The following is an 18360-nucleotide window of genomic DNA, read 5'->3' as shown; positions in this document are numbered from 1 at the left end:
TGACCTTATAAGATAGATAGCCCGCTCACGGCGATTACATAAATTAAATCTTTACCAAACTACTATCACGGTTGAGTATCGCACAATCATCAGAAGGAATGTCAATCTTTCAAACCATAATACAATCTTCACGGCTTTAACCATCATCAGTGTATTCCTCTGGCACGAGCGCCTATAATTGTCCTCTTACACTTAAAGTGTCGGCCACCTCTTTGGCCTTTCCTGTAGTAAAATTTCCTTATAATCAATGTCATTTTAACCACCTCCAACTAAATTTTCTACCTCATTTCAAATCACTGCTTATGTGAAAATGCTTTTCTTAAGTCCTTGTGATAAAATAAAAAAAATATCACCATTTTTTTGTCATAAGTTACTGCCTTAGTCTTTAATGTAAACATTATCATGGCTGACTCTCGATCATACTTAGGACGTCTTTTATCTTGGGTCCTTCTTGCTTTAACAATTCTGACCTTCATTGGTTCAATCTATACTTCTTATGGTTTAACACGTGCCCACTTGGCATTATTATAATTACGCCATATTTCCTTCATCAAAATTTCTATTCTTGAGAACTTTGAATATTACCTTTCTCCTTGTAAAACCTCTAAGGTTATCCTTAAATCCTTCATCAGGTACACCGTAGGCACAGGGCATATCAAGATACCATTTACTAATACCAGAATCATTGTCTATATACTTCTGAAAATTTCTCCACTGATCCTTAAAGGTTGTTGTTACCTTAATCCTTTCCAATTCATACTGTCAAAACTCATACTGTCCCTATTAAGGGTGAAATGCCAACCTTTATGCATTCCCCTAAGATTCATCTTAAGTTACCGAGGTTCTATCCCTAATTCCACCTTTAAAAAGGTATATGCATCCTTCTATGGATAAATAAAGTCATATATCCCTGATAAGGGTATCTTATTCAATCATTTCCACCTCGATAGTCTATACCAAATTTCACAATAGCATCCTTATTCAAGTTGAGGTCAATCCATATGGCCTCCAAAAGATAAAAAATGGTTATCCACTTTTCCTTCCTAATTTGGTAATGATCACATGGATGTTCTGGAAGATATTGGTCGTGTTCAATGTGAACTTCTTCTTAATAAATCCTTATTTACTTTTGTTGTTTATCTTAACAGTCATCTCAATGTTGGGATATCTTTTGTACTTGATGTCTCCCTTTTGGGTATCAAGTCACAGGTGTTACATACACTTTCTATTTTTGAAGGTTACTTCCTTCATCCAATTTCCTAATTTCTTACTTTCTTGTCTCTTCCGTCTATCCGCGTCTCATTATTTAACCTTCGAACTATCTCAAGGTTTCCTCGAATCCTCCCAACTTAAAGGGGATAAAATATATGTATCTCTTATATCTTCAACCATCAATTTTAACTCATGGTGAATCACCCTATCCTGACGATTACATACTTTTCTATTTCTATTGCTACGAGTCTTTAGGGTTTCCTCATACCCAACTCCCTTATCATTCCTCAAACTGTATTGCCTTTTTATTTCTTTCCACTTCAGTCTCCCTTTATTTTCCTTTCTCTTACAATCATTTCATGAACCAACACAACATAAACATTGAATTCAAACATCACGTCGTTCTGGGATTCTTGTCCTCAGAACGAATCTTGATAACTTTTACAACCTAGATTCATAATTCATTAGACTCGTCCGCCTTTGTTCTAGATCTAAAGCTTTTACACTATCTCTCTATCTTCGTTAGCCTTCCACCAGCGGGTGGTCTCTCTTTTAGGAAGGTAAGTGACAAAACAATCTTTTGTGCTTCATCAATCATTTAGAATATAAAACCATTCCTCTAATTCCTTTAGCCAGGCTCTTGCCTCGATTGGGTCAACTTGTTCCGTGGAACTCTGAGAGCTTAGCGACTTAAAGGTCCTGAAAGAATTTCCCACTACATTGTTTCCTCAGGGTGGTGTTTGGGGGGTTGAAATTCTATGTTCTGTTTAGACAGGTCCATGAATTTTCGTATAGGAGTACCGTCTTGGTGCTCCCTTCCTTGCTCGACTTATGTTTTCTCAGTCTAAAATATTTCTTCCTACTCCCCATAATCGGGGTCATCCTATATTTAAAATCCTCATTTTCCACTTCATTATGTTCCGGGTCCCTTATATCTTAATTGCGACCTCCCTGATTATCACATTCAAGGTTTGCCCCAAATCTTACTCTTCGTGGGGGCATAATGCTTGAGAGAATTTTTTGTTGAGAATCCCTTGATATTTGTCTTACTTACTTTGCTTAAGTCTTTCCCTCTTTCAGTCCTTACATGATCGTAAATTATGAATTCTCAAGTTCTACAAACTTCATGACACTCTTAAGTGTTAATAGTGCAATTAACAATATGAACTTATCACAAACAAACTGATCTGAACTAAAAGGAATGAATATATACAAAACCATTTGTTCGAGGGTACAACAACTGAACACATGAAAGAGAATTACATCATTTGATCTGATCGCTTCTATCCCAAAAGTACTATAATAGATAATCATCTAGTCATTAAAATTAATCATTCATAACTTAGGCTAATCCTCCAAAAGCGGTGCTACTTGAAATCCTTGTGTGATCGCTCTGACTCTGCACATTATTATGGATCAATAAATGCGGGCACGCACGACATCCTTAACCTGCTCCATTAAGGCGGTGATGAGGCCTAAGATAGTCGCAAGTAGAGCTGGATCAATCTGGCCCTCAAGATGGCTTCTAGCTGTAATTCGAGTGGTAGCCTCAATCTTGTCCATGTTATAAGCTAATCCTGCCGGAAGTACCCCGCCTTCAATTCTTGATGCAGTAAGTCGATCCAACAGATCATTCCTAACATTACGGGCCTCAGACAGGCCACCCAAAGTCATATGATAATCGGCGATAAGAGAAGCCTGAGTGGTAGCATCTAGCAGTCCATAGGGTGCATGTGGTGCAGACCCAGGAGATCCAAATGGATAACCAAGCACGGTATCAGGTGACAATGGTGCAGGAGATAAAGGTGGCATTTCCTCAGTAGGTGATGGGCTCTGTACAGGGGAGGGAACAGGAATTGGTGGAACCTCATGGAAATCTACAGGAACCTCTGGAAGAGGGTCTGATACTGGTATAATTGGTTCCGTGGAAGGCCCCACTCCTTCTGCCCTCATTATCCTCTATGTCCTTGGTAAATCTTCATCCTCTAGTGCCACCCTCGCGGCCATTCTAGCTCTGGTAGTTGCCCTGACTACGGTCATCAATTCCTCAGCGGTCCTCTCTTTATTCTCGTCAGGACCCTTCACGAGATCCTCCTCAGCAGCAATCCCTTCTGGGATAACATCCTTAACTGCAACATTCCCAATATGAATCTCATCCGGTCCCTCGTTAGGGCACTCTATCGGATTCATAATTTGATCTCCAACATGTAATAAAACATCCTCATGCTGATGCTCCTGAACCTCAGGGTTCGGTGCCCCGCTGCACTATATGATCACGAACTATGTTACTATCATGATATTTTTAAAGGTTCCTATAAGGGTTTTAACTGTCAGTACTACGTTAGGTAGTCCGACTATGAACTTGGCTAGAGTTCTTATTATCTTAGTGAATTATTATTTTACCGCCACATCATCTCTGAGGTTTATAACGCTTGACTCTGATACCATTTCTGTAACACCCCCAAATCCGGGGTTGGGGATCTGGGTTATCACGAGTTCCAATTCCCTTAATAACTCTTAATCTTAATAAACAACCAACCACTGCGTACTGTGACCCCACAATATACACACACACACCACAAGTTATAGTCTCAGAGATGAATACCAAAAATAACACAAGTCATTTTATTCCACAATTATAAGTCATTATACCACAAAAAGGTTTCTGAATAAATTTACATTTCCTTGCCATTATTACAATTCATATAGATACATAAGTCTGGTGCATCAAAAGTTGAAAGCCTAGCCTATTGGTAATTCCTACCTCAGCTACTGCGGCATCAATGCCTCCAGAAAACTGCGGAACGTTTCCTAACTGTTTGTGAATTGGGAGCTTGGTCCTGTTCATTTTTTCTATCTGTTGTTGTGTGATGAAAGAAGAAAGCAAGGGTGAGCAACAAGCCCACCGAAATAATATGTATAATAATTAACAATATATGAGCATTCTCATAGTACTCATGAAAGTCTTGGTCAAGTAAAAATGAACCAAGTTCATTATCTTAACGCGACCAAGTCGCAAAATATTCAGTATATATATATACATATATACTTTTCACAATCTTTGAAATCCTTTGACATGTATAATATACATAGAGTTCCAGTTTATAACTGTATAAAAATATCGTTGCAAGGTGATCTCATATATCTAACCTTGTCTCAACGTTTTTCTAAAAATCTTTGACATGTATAAGATAATCATTTACTAGATATAAGTTCAAAAGATGAAGTTACAAGATACTCCAATATACTTATATCTTTTCCGAATACTACTTGAACTACCACCGTTCAGGTTATAATTAGTTTCAAAAGTTCATCACATTGATGAGACTACAAGATAAGACTTGAATAGATTCAATCTTTGAAATATCATTTGAAAGAAATGAAGTTACGAGATACTTCATTAAGTCCCGATATATATATATATACACCTATATATATACATTTCATACACTCCTTGAAAACCTCTGTTATGAAAATTATAAACAGAGTTGCAATAACCAATGAATTTGGAAAGGAGAAAACCTTGGCATAAACCTGATATCTTGCTGTTAGGCAAAGATACCAATAAGTAACCTTTTCTACTAGTAGATGGACGAATGCCCCATTGGTCATCACCCTGACCGCATTAGGACCTATGCTGGACTGCCACTCAGCCACTTACACATTGATGGACTCCCACTGAGCCACTTACACTTTCATGGACGCCCACTGAGCCCATGTTGCTTATGCCGACTAAAATAGATGGACTTACTTCCCGAATGTTGGGTAAGTAATCAATTCATTTATCAAAACAACAACCTTGTTGCGAATATAAAATACACCACAGAGCCGGATCCCTTAGATTTTTGAGCGAGTATTCAAGTCCCCTTCAAAAAGGAAGATCTTAAATTTAAAAACGAGTTTTGGGATCCGCTCTAACCTTTAAAAATCATTTTAAAGACTAGAAAACATTTTTAAGAATGTTTGGAGTAATGTTGATTTAATGAAATAAATCAGTCCCGATCTATTAGAAAATATCTGAATATTATTATTTAAATAATATTCCCATAAAGGATAATCTCTATAAAAATAATTGAAGTGGAAGTTTTAAAACTCATACTTGAAATGAATAATAAATAACCAAAGATATACTTATACGAAAGTACGATCTTTATTTGAATAATCAAAAATAAGTTTGATTATCGAAACATTATTCTTTAATAAAATAAAGAATATTATTTAACAAAATAAGCGGAGTCATAAGTCTTCAAATGAATATTCAAAATAATATTCATTAAATAAAATAAACGGAGTCATAAGTCCTCGAATGAATATTCAAAATAATATTCATTAATTAAAATAAAGTTATCGAATAAACCTTATTCGATTAATAGTTTTGAAAACTATATCTATATATATATATATATAAATATATATATAATATACTCGGGAACATCGACTCCCGGTTTTAGAAAATGTTCGCCTTTGGGTCCCCTATACTAAGGGTATACGCAATTACTGTTTATCTCTAGCATAAGTATTATGCAACTTATAAGCATTTGAATCAACAGTTAGATATCAATATTATGAAACAGGCATGCATATAAACCATATCAGCATGCTCCAATATATCGCAAGATTTTCTAATAACAATCATGCATCTATCACAAGATAATGCATATACATATATACATCACCACAACAGTATAACGGGTAGAAAACTTGCCTGAGTGTTCCCGGATAGACTTAAGCTTAGAGTGGGTCCGATAACCTATGAACAACAACATAAGTCGGAATTAAATCCCGGTTGCTTAAGAAAATAGACTTTAACCAATTGAACCTTAATCTTCGCTTATGGTCACTTCTACGCTTAACGAATCACATAAGTCCTTCGAGTACCCTCCGCTCCACCATTTTTAATAAATTAACCATTAAGAATTTTAAGGCGATTCTTTTGCGAGTACCCTACCAACTGCCTAATCCACTTTACATAATTGTTTCATACTCCAATTAGTCATTTAAGGACCTTAACCAAGTTTTCAAAGTAAGGCGAGGGGTAATGGTTCGTTCGCGAAACGCCGTTACTTTAAACGGTCGTTTCTCCTAAACCGTACATCGGATTCAAGCGAACCATATATCAAAACGAAGCTCGTAACATGAACTATCTAATAATGGCAATGGTCAAAACCTAACAGTGAGTTCACGGGTCCTGATGTTAAGAACATAAGAAGTCTAAGGTAAATCGGGAATTACGACGACTATATTTACGCGATTACCAAAGTTTAACTACTCCAATCATCTACAAATCAACCACAAATCAACCAATAACCACTAATACAACCAAAATTCATCCAAACCTTACTACATCAGTCCATATCCTCCAGATTTTCCAATTTATTCAACCACAAATATGAACTACTAACTATACTTAAGTTTCATTAACTATAAACAAGATTCAATCATCCAAATCACTACAAACCCAACCAAACTTTAAACACACAAGCATCATGCTTCTCATGAACTATATTAATCAAAACCACGCCTAAATATTCAAAGTAAAACTAGGGTTTAAGTTTTATACCTTCCTTGAAGCTTTTAATCAATGAAAGATCCTTGGAATGCCCATGGAAGCCTTAATCTATGCTTAAGCTATCTTGACATTACAAATAAAATCAAGAATCAAAAATTTGTTCTTGAAAGTTACTATTCACCCTAAACTAAAATGATTTGTTTGAGATAGAAAACCTTTGATTGAAGCACTTAAACTACTTGCTCTTCTTAGTTATGAAATATAGGATCCAAAGAAACAAACCTCTTGAATTATGATTGAGTGGAGCTTGGGTTTGGAAATTTTTCTTCTTGTTTTTCTTCAAAAAAACCGTGAGCAAGGAGATGGGGGGAAGAGAAATGAATGTGTTTTCTTGGTTGCTTCCTTTTTGTTTGTTAATTAACCTTTTACCATGGTAAAAATTGTGTGGCTCACAATCAACCAACCAACCCTTCCCATTTGGTCAGGCTTATGTCATCTTGTTACACTTGTCTTCCTCTTGTTGGTGTGATGACATCATCCTCCACTAACCCCTTTGATTAACTCCTAATTACTTGGCTAATGATTGCTGATCTGTTATACGGTTCGCTTAACTTTCGTTCTCGTTTATCGATTGAGGGATCATACCCGGGATCTCATTACTTAGGTTCCCTTAAACCTTTCTCAATATTTTATATTCCTTTTATGATCCTCTCTTATAATGCTTGAATTAAAATAATTTTAATCATGTTACCTTATACTTAATTCTTTCTGTATCTGGTGGGTTTTCGGGAAAAATCAAAGTGTTTGAATTTGGATTCTGACGATCTTTACATACACTTATATACCATATAGAGTACTAATAAGATCTCGGAATATCAATAAAAGAACCCCTACATAGTGTGACATGAAAAGTTTTCTTATTCAGCATAATCAGCAAAATCACTATTCATAAGGGTTACAAAAAGTCCAAAATATTTGGGGTTATTACAACTTGTGTTTCTGCCAAACGGGCGCAGCCGCTCCCAAGAGTAGCGCGACCGCCCTGAGCTTCTGGAATTTCTGAATTTTCTTGCTTTCTTAATCTTCTTGTGCTGGTTTCTTGTGCGCAATCGACCAAGGTTCTATCCTAACACTCTTTTAAGCATAAAACATGCAATATTCATTCCTTCTTTCGAATATGCCCTGAAATGCAAAACACTACGAAAACACATCAAAACACAAACTTGAGTACAAAACACCAATTCGAGCCTTTATGAAGCGTTCTAAGTGGATATAAATGCCACTTATCAGGGACCGGTAGCCATAAAATCACCTTTCTTGATTGATGAACTTTCCTTAGGAATGTTTGAGTTAGGACACGCTGGGTCTACCCCTCTTTCTTGAAGGCTCTTCCCCTGGACACGAAAACATGTGTAGAACAACCCATATTAAATGCTATATAAATTTAAATTTAAGTCATAAAGTCATGAGGGATTAGTGACCACACATGAGAAATACTATTTAAAATATTATACTTAAATACTATATTAAATTCTATATAAAGTTAAAATATTAAGCTTGAGAAATGCGCACACGCATATTAAATATGAAGATGAAAAGGGTCAATACCAGCAACATGAAAAATGGGCATGGTCAATGACAATATACAACAAAGCATTTTTGTGATAACTCACTTTTTGCGTGGGACTCTTCCTCAATAATCTCCTTAGCTCTAAAACCTAGGGGGAGGTTTGAAAGATATTTTTCAAGTATCCGTTATTATGCTTTTTAGATTAGTATGATATGAGGTTTGAAAGATGTTTTTCAAGTATCCTCATTATGCTTTTTAGCTTAGTATGATATTTTCAAAGTACACATATAGACAATAAATGTACCATTCTGCAAACTCTCACAAGATTAGGATCTTTATAAGCCTTCCTTAGCAACAAACCTGTTGCATCTGGAAGAAAAACCATTGAGCTGTATGTGGGTAATATTATAGGCGACAGAGTGCAAGAACTCCCTGGCTGATTAGGAAGAAGAAAAAGTATGATCACTCGCAAAATCTTAACTAATGTGCAAATTTATGAAACTATATTTATGTAATATATCACCGAAAAAATAGTCTGATCATAAACAAACATAACTCTCTAAGAGATTTTGAAATCTCTTTTTAATGGTGATAGTACATATGGCTCCTGGTAGGCCTACTCCTAGGCTCCTATTCCATATAGCTCCTGGTAGGCCTACTCCTAGGCTCCTAACCCCATTCAGCTCCTGGGAGGCCTACTCCTAGGCTCCTAACTCCACGTAGCTCCTGGAAGGAGTAGTCCTGCACACTACCACTCCTAACAAGCTCAGTCCCCCAAGCAGAACCTTGATAAACCCCAGCACGTGAGACGTTGGCCCAAGCACATGACGGGGACAACTGTCACACATCAATCATGGGAATGATCAGGGCACGTGTTAGAGGATCCTCAGAACATTCCCCGACCAGTCCCGCGCTGACACGTGTAAAGCATCCACTCCCGCCAGGTGTCCTCCGCTCCCAGAACCAATGGCTACGATTTAAAGGTACAAACCCCAAAACCCTATCCTTGGGCTATAAATAGTTCAAGAAGGTGAGGTTTTGGGGTTAATCATTCTGACACACTCATATACACATACAGCCACCCTGCATTCATATTCATCTTCATCTTCCCAAAAAGCTAGTTCTTACTCTCACGCCGGAGGCGCCGCGGGACTCCAACCCCCCTTCCGGTGTTATTTTGTAGGAACCCAACCACAACTACACCTCTACAGCGGCGAAGGATCCAGGACGGCGTCGAAGGAGCAGCCCCGCAACCAGGAGTTATCATTTGGCGCTAGAAGGAGGGGCTCTCCATCCTTGGGTCTCGGTGCCCCTGGATTCACCTTCATCAACAAGCTCTTCAAAGAGTCCATTTATTCAAACTTGTAAGAACCCAAGCAACCAACCTCTTCCATAAGAATGACTGTTGTTTATTTAAGCCACGTTTATGTGAGCTTGTTTTGTTGATTTAAGCCACGTTTGTGTGAGCTATTGTTAGTTTTAATCATTTTTGTTCTAGCTTGAATATGGCATTTGCGTTCTACTACATTGTTGAGTAGTCCCAGGAAATTGTTTAAACTGCTCCCAGGAAGCTATTTGTTAGTGTTTGTTGTTATTCTGGGTAGTTTTTACAATTTTCAAAAAGCAACCTTAGATCGATATTCTCTGTAGCATATTGTTGTTGTTTGTTGTTGGTATTGTTGAGAAATGGCAAGACCAGGAAAGAATACATCTGGAAGACCATCTGCTAGTGCTCAGGTCCAGGAGCCGGACCACTCCCAGGCTCTTGACCCAGGAGCTGAGAGAGAAACATTCCAGGAACAACCACTACACACTCCCGTAATGGAGAGAATTGTAAAAACCAGGGATGCCAGGACCCTCATAGAGCTCAATCAGTACAAGTACACCAATGTCCCGATAGCCGAAGAGCACATGGCTAACCTCACAAGTGATGAACTAGCAGAAGCAATCAGACTATACAGACAGGAGCAGACCCGGCTCCAAGAAGAGGCAGAACTAGGGGAGGAGCCGGAGGAGTCCGGGGACTCCCAGCAATCAAAGAGGTCTGTGTTCGACCGCATTGGAGCCAAGGGAAAGAAAAGCAAAAAAGATCAAGGCAAGAAAGAAATAGAAGCTGCTAAACAGAGAAAGTTGGAAGAAGTCTGGGAACAAATCAGGAAAGAAGAGGAAGCAAAACTCGAGCTAAAGATCCAAAAGAGAATACAATTAGAAGAAGAGAAGCTGTTGGCCAAGTCTAGAAGCAAGAGAACCCGGAGAGACCCTACTCCGGAGCTGATTTCTGATGATGAAGAAGAAGAGAAGTAGAAGGACCTAAAAGACATGATCTATGAATTGCAGAGGAAGATGGACAGAGACTCAGGAGTGGAGATTGGAGAAACACTCACTCCTTTCAGCCACTCCTTAGAAGCTATCCCCCGGCAGCGGGACTTGAAACATTACAACTTTGACTCCTTTGATGGTCTAGGAGACCCGGAGGAGCACCTTAACTACTTTGAACATATAGTGCAGATATACTTCTACAACGACTTGACGAAATCAAGGTTCTTCACTTCAACCCTTAAGGGAGGGGCCCAGAGATGGTTCAGCAGAATCCCCTCCCGCAGCATCCACTCCTGGAAGGAATTTCGAGCCTCCTTCCTTAGGAGATTTCGGGCGAACAAAACGCACGAAATGCACATGTGTCACCTGGAGACAATCCGGCAGCACGACAATGAGTCCCTCTCTGCATACATGCGCCGGTTCCAGGAAGCAATCAATAAAGTTTCAAATCTGGATGAGAAGGAAGCTTTAAGCATTTTTAGAAGAAACTTGGACCCAGAACACAACGAAAGGTATATTGTGGAGCTAATCAATAAGGAGTTGCAAAGTCTGACAGTAGCTTATTCCATGGCTGCCAGATTCATTAAGGAAACAGATGTGCTCCAGGCAATGAGAATGACCCGGAATGGGGGGTCCAGGAGTAAAAACACTGATGACCGACCGAAAGGGGGTTACCATCAGGACAAGAAATTCAAGCAAAGCAACCAAAGCCAAGAAAGACATGCAAACCCGGTTTTCCAAAGACTTGGTCCTAAGCAGGAGTCGAACAGCGACCCAGGACCCGTGAAGCAAGCTCGGGAGCCGAAGCAGGAGCCGGACTGGACTCCTCTCAACATGACCCGGGAGGAAATCTTGAAAGAAGTCAAAGACAAACCTTTCTATTATCCTCCGAAGCCAATGCAAACTCCTTCGAAGAGCAGGCCCTACAATAGGCAGTGTGATTATCACGAGACCCATGGCCACAAGACCGAGAATTGCTTATCACTCAAGTACTTCATTGAGGACCAAGTGAAAAAGGGGAATATGAACAAGTACTTAGTTCGGGACAACAGCAGAGGGGAAGCGCAGAAGAAAGGAAAGAATGTAGTCAATGTGGTCCTAGGCGGATCCTACTCCCCACCCTGGAGCCCGGACTTTGGTGAAGAAGTGCTTTCAATCCAATCACTCCCAGACCTGGTGATATCCTTCAGCAGCAAGGACTACGAAGGAGTCAACCCTCATCACAATGCAGCTTTGGTTGTCACTCTAGACATTTTCGATAATGAAGTAAGAAGAATGCTCATAGACAACGACTCCTCGGTAAATATCCTCTTCAAGCACACAGTGGATAGAATGCAGTTAGGAAGCGTCCGCTCAAATGAGTGTCGAGAAGACCCACTCTATGGCTTCGGCCACAACTTAGTCCCGATCCAAGGAACTTTGTATCTGCCAGTCATTTTTGGATCTGCTCCTAACCAAGTGACTCATGTCATCAAATTTTATGTGATCAACGCTCCTTCCTCATACAACGGAATCATTGGCAGATCAGCTCTAACCATGATGCAAGCAATAACTTCAATCTCCCATCTCAAGATTAAGTTCCCAACCCCAACGGTAGTCGGGGAAATTAAAGGAGATTACGGAGTTGCTGAAACATGCTACAACCAGGGGTTAGTTATGACAGAAACCCATCAAGATAACAAGAGGAAGGCTACGGTCCTTCGCAAGTAACAAAGCATGAAGAAGCACCGACCCCGGACAAGGGAAGAAGCAAACAAAACAAGTCCAGAAGAACTGGCAAGCAACCAAGTCATGGTAGTGGACAAGACAAATCGAGTCCTAGACCAACCTTGTCCTACCATGCAAGCAACCGAAGAACCTGAACAAGCAAACAACTATCTAAAGAAGAACTCTGAAGCCCGAATTCATCAAATGATTTCAAACAAAGAACAAGCAAAAATTGAAGCAGCAGTTGAAACAGAAGAAGTCCAGGTAGATGAAAGCAATTCTAGCAAAAAAGTGAAAGTTGGGTCAGGACTCGAGGAGTCCTTCAAGGAGAGATTAGTATCCCTGCTCCGGGAGTACAGAGATGTTTTTGCCTGGAGTCCAAGAGACATGCCAGGACTACATGAGTCCATAGCAATGCACAGCTTGGATGTCAACCCCAATAGAAAACCAGTAAAACAGAAGAGAAGAAACTTTGCTCCGGAGAGACAGAGAGCCATTGACGAAGAAGTAGAAAAGCTACTCAAAGCAGGAATCATCAAAGAAATCAAATATTCGGAGTGGCTAGCTAATGTGGTCATGGTTAAGAAGTCCAACGGCAAATGGAGAATGTGTGTGGACTACACTGACCTAAATGATGCATGCCCGAAGGACCCGTATCCTCTTCCAAACATTGATCAACTGATAGATGCCACCTCAGGACATGTAATGCTAAGTTTCATGGATGCCTTCTCCGGATACAACCAGATAAAGATGAACCCGAAGGACATCCCTAAGACAGCATTCATAACTCACAGAGCAGTCTACGCTTATGTAATGCTACCCTTCGGGCTTACCAGCGCAGGATCCACTTACCAAAGAGCCATGAACAAGATATTCAAGTCCCAGATTGGGAGAAATTTGGAGTGCTATGTCGATGACATGATTTCCAAATCAACAACTATACCAGGGCACGTGGGAGATCTGAAGGAATGCTTTGAAAACCTAAGGAAGAACCAACTCAAGCTAAACCCGGAGAAATGCACCTTCGGAGTAGGAGCAGGCATGTTCCTAGGATTCATGATCAGCAAAAGAGGCATAGAAGCCAATCCGGAGAAAATAAAAGCAATCCAGGAGATGAAAGCTCCCAGGACCCAAAAAGATGTGCAGAAGCTAGCAGGATCACTAGCAGCACTCAGGAGATTTGTCTCAAAATTAGCAGAGTGGTGCCTACCCTTCTTTGATTTACTCAAAGGAGCAACCAACAAGAGAGAGGTAAACTGGAATCTGAAGTGCCAGAAAGCATTCGAGGAAATCAAGAACTACCTCTCTCAGCCACCAATCCTAACTAAAGCTAAGCCAGGAGAGCCTCTCTACTTATACTTGTCAGCAGGAGCACAAGCCGTAGGAGCTGCCCTAATCAGGGAAGAGAATGGAACACAGCAACCAGTCTACTATGTAAGCCAGGTCTTAAAAGTTGCAGAAACAAGATACCCAAGATTGGAGAAGTTTGCCTTTGCTCTAGTGACAACTTCATGGAAACTCAGGCACTACTTCCAAGGGAGGGAAATCAGAGTAGTGACAAATCAACCACTAAGGAAAATAATCCACAAGCCAGATATCTCGGAAAGACTTGTTAATTGGGCTGTGGAATTGAGCCAGTTCAACCTAAACTTCATTCCCAGGACTGCAATCAAAGCTCAAGCTCTTGCAGATTTCATAATCGAATGCAACTTCCCGGAAGAAGACCAACAACCAATGGACACGGATCAGGAGCCAAAAAAGGAAATTGGTCCGGGAGCCTGGACTTTAAAGGTAGATAGTTCTTCAACAACCGAGAGGTCAGGAGCCGGACTCATATTCAGGAGTCCAGAAGGATTCAAGATTCAGACAGCTATATCCTTCAGCTTCCCAACAACAAACAATCAAGCAGAATACGAGGCGTTGATCGCAGGACTAAAGCTCTCCCGGACTCTAAGGGTCCAGGACTTAAAAATCTACAGCGACTCCCAGATAGTGGTCAAGCAAATAAATGGAGAATACATATCAAAGGACCCTACTCTGGTGAAGTACCAAGCACTGGTTCAGAGCTACTTAGCCTCAATCCCAAGCCACCAAGTCCTTCAGATATGCCGAGAAGAAAATGAAGAAGCGGATATCCTATCCAAATTAGTCCGGAATTCATCAGATCTGGACTGCTCAGTCTACTTCGAAGAACTCCACAAACCATCCATTGAATCCGGAGAGGTATTGGAAATAGAAAGCACTCAAAATTGGATGACTCCCTTCATAAACTACTTGGACAAAGGGGAGCTCCCAGAAGATAAAGGAAAAGCTCAAAGATTAAAAGCAAAAGCAGCCAAGTTCTTCCTCGAAGAAGGAGTACTCTACCGCAGGACCTTCTCATCTCCTATCCTGAAGTGCATTGGCCCAGAAGAAGCAAAGTACTGCTTGGCAGGAGTGCATGAAGGAATATGCGGAGACCACATGTCTGCAAAATCCCTAGCTCATAAGATCATAAGACAAGGCTACTACTGGCCAACAATTCATCAGGATGCAATACAATTCGTCAAGAAGTGCAAGGAGTGCCAGCTCTTCAGCAATGTGTCCCGGATAAGCCCAGTCCTACCATCTTCAGTCCTGTCACCTATCCCCTTCGCTGTTTGGGGTATTGATATCATGGGACCATTCCCTCGAGCAAAAGGAGACCTCAGGTACCTACTAGTCTCTATTGACTACATGACAAAATGGTTTGAAGCAAAAGCAATGAGGACAATCAATCAGCAAGACTGCATAAAGTTTATGGACAACATTTTGATGAGGTTCGGGATACCACGAGTCCTAGTATCAGACAATGGACCTCAATTCATTGGATCAGAGTTCGAGTCCTACCTCCAAGAGCACGGGATCAAACACAAAAAATCATCAGTGGCATATCCCCAAGGAAATGGCCAGGTAGAAGTAACGAACAGAATCCTGCTCCGAGGTATCGAGAAAAGACTCAAAGAAAGCAAAAGCAAGTGGCCAGAAGAACTACCAAGCGTACTTTGGTCCTACAGGACAAGCCCAAGGACAAGCACAGGAGAAACTCCATTCAAACTAGCTTATGGAACAGAAGCAATGCTGCCTATTGAAGTGGGCTCTCCTTCGCACAGAGCAATAAACTTTGAAGAAGAAGCAAATGAAGAAGGACTCAAAACAAACATGGAACTAATTGATGAGGTCCGGGATCAAGCTGTGGAAAGAATGGAGAAATACAAGGAGAAAACAAAAGAGCACTTCAGTAAGAAGTCAAGAGTCAAAAACTTTCAAGTTGGCGACTTAGTCCTTCGAGACACTGAAGCATCAGATCCCACAAACACCGGAAAGTTAATGCCCAAATGGGAAGGACCATACAAGATCAAAGAAGTCCTCAGGCCAGGAACCTACAAGCTCCTAAACATGGATGGCTCAGAAGTCCCAAACACTTGGCATGGACTAAGACTAAGGAAATTCTACCAGTAGTGAAGCAAACAAAGCAAACAAAAAACTTGTAGCCAATATGGCAAGCAACCAAAATGTTTCTCCTTCTATATTGTATGAATGATCAATGAAAAGCTTTCTCTTTAAACTTGCATATTTTTCAAAAACAATCACTAGTCCGGGCAAGCTATTAGTCAGGACTAGAGCAATCAACTTTTACTTAGAATTAATTTTCTAACTTAAAGCAACCACTAGTCCGGACAAGCTATTAGTCAGGACTAGAGCAACCAACTTTTACTTAGAATTAATTTTCTAACTAAAAGCAGCCACTAGTCCGGACAAGCTATTAGTCAGGACTAGAGCAACCAACTTTTATTTAGAATTAATCTTCTAACTAAAAGCAGCCACTAGTCCGGACAAGCCATTAGTCAGGACTAGATCAATCAACTTTTACTTAGAATTAATTTTCTAACTTAAAGCAACCACTAGTCCGGATAAGCTATTACTCAGGACTAGAGCAACCAACTTTTACTTAGAATTAATTTTCTAACTAAAAGCAGCCACTAGTCCGGACAAGCTATTAGTCAGGACTAGAGCAACCAACTTTCACTTAGAATTAATTTTCTATCTTAAAGCAACCACTAGTCCGGACAAGCTATTAGTCAGGACTAGAGCAATCAACTTTTACTTAAAACTAATTTTCTAACTAAAACCAACCGCTAGTCCGGACAAGAAGATTAGTCAGGACTAACCAGCAAAATTTTACTTGGAAAAATATTCTAAGGCAAAAACAAACTACAAAAACAGAGTAAAATAACAGCAAGGAAAGCATTCATTACAAATTCACCGGCCTCAAACGAGCCCGGAACAAAGTACAAAAAATACAAGAATCAAATGTATCAAATTCTTTGACAAATATCAAGTTCGCAAGAATAAAGTCAAGAGTCCGGAGTGCTGGGAGGAATGAAACTGGGACAGGGGCCGTCAAATGGCTCCGGTTCCCCCAACCCGAGCTCAATATCTTCTTTCGCCTTGATGAACTCGGAGACGAAGCTATCCCAATCGGCCTCCGGATTAGTAATGATGTGTCGCTCAGCAACCAACCAGCATTGAGCTATCTCCGGAGCACCAGCATTGGCAAGAGCCCTATCGTACTCCTCAGATCTTTTAAATTCATCAATAACCTCAGCCTCCGGACGAACAGCAGACATTTGCCTCCGGAGCTCAGCCAATTCGGATTTTAGGTCAGAAACCTCCTTCTCCGCATTATCAGCCCGGATAGTCGCTTCATCCAGATGCTTGTTCAACCCGGACAAAGAATTATCCTTCGCAATGATTTGGTCCCGGAGCCGGCTAATCTCAGCATCCTTATCAACAACAGCGCTCCGGAAGCCTTTGATCTCATTGTAAGCAAGAGAGGCGGATCTGGCCATATACCCACCAAGCTACAAAAGACAGATAAACTTAGAAAAATACTCCAAGTCAAACTAACACAATAAACAAGAAGGGAAAGAAGAAGTACCTGACCCCAAAGCCAGGAACACTCCTTCATAGTGGCATTGAATCCGGACGCATTCATCTTACTCCATTGAGATTGAGTTGGAATCCCAGCCATGAAGTGAGCCACCTCCTCCTCCAGCCCCGGACCGCCTTCACCCGAACAATCATCATCAACTGCTTTCCCTTTGCCAGCCCCGGACCCAGAGCCAGCTTCATAGTTTTCAGCCCAGGGAGGTTTCGACCCAAGAGTCCGGAGCCTCTTCCTCCTCCGCCCAGAATCAGCACCCGGAATCTCCCCAATAGGACCTAGATCCTCAAGATTGTCAAACTCATTACCCATATCCAACTCAACATTATGCTCCGGAGTAGATTGGTTCACATGAACTTCAGGCTCCGGATTGGGTACCGTATTGCTCTGTGATCCCTCCTCGACCGAGGCGTTCGATCCGGAGCCAGCAACAGCATTCTTCTTTGGCAACTTGAAAGCCTTGCCCAGACCTTTCAGAGCATCACTGTAAGCGGAAGACGACATGTCCGGATTATAATGTGGCAAACCTGCAAGAAACAAACAAAAAACACAAGTCAAAAATAAGAAGCAAAAATAAAGGGAGGCAGATAAGAAACATTTAAAAGGTCCGGACAAGAAAGAAAACTACTTACAGCCCAGCCTATGCAAAGTTCTATGATTCATAAAGGTGTCTCGGGTCATCTGGAAACCCAGACATTCACAAAATGCAAAAATTAACCGGAGAGCATCACCCCGGAGCACATCCCTACGGAAACGAGTCCGGACTCCTTCCGAAGCTATATGGGGTAGATAGTGCAAGTCCAAACCCCGGAGCATGATCAACTCCCCATTCCAAAACTTCAGCGAAGATTGCTGAATAACGGGCCTATAAGAACCACCGTATCCACACTCCGGAGCCCGGAACCGAAGCTCGTATAACGGGAACTGGCTAGACCGGACTAAATGAAAGATGTGATGCCACAGCTTGAACGTGGGCTGAACTTTAAATTGATTGCAGGTGGCAATGAACCAAGTCATCCACTTTATTCTATTAGGCATTATCTGCATTGGAGAGATCTTGTACACATATTTGCACAA

General features: G+C 40.8%; 1 protein-coding gene across 1 annotated transcript; it reads left to right on the top strand.

Annotated features, from left to right (window-relative positions):
- Window positions 1-11177: 11177 nt before the first annotated feature.
- On the top strand, window positions 11178-12320 carry LOC141665900 (uncharacterized). Its single transcript, XM_074471884.1, has one exon. The coding sequence runs from the start codon at window positions 11178-11180 to the stop codon at window positions 12318-12320; it is 1143 nt and encodes a 380-aa protein (XP_074327985.1).
- Window positions 12321-18360: the final 6040 nt, after the last annotated feature.

Source organism: Apium graveolens, chromosome 6, assembly GCF_009905375.1.
Source record: "Apium graveolens cultivar Ventura chromosome 6, ASM990537v1, whole genome shotgun sequence".
NCBI lineage: Eukaryota > Viridiplantae > Streptophyta > Magnoliopsida > Apiales > Apiaceae > Apium > Apium graveolens.
Note: the sequence above shows the minus strand (reverse complement) of the source record. Positions and strands in the feature narration are given on the sequence as shown.

Excerpts from the sequence above, each read along its gene's own strand:
- LOC141665900 (XM_074471884.1), top strand. The coding sequence starts at position 11,178 with ATGGCTGCCAGATTCATTAAGGAAACAGATGTGCTCCAGGCAATGAGA.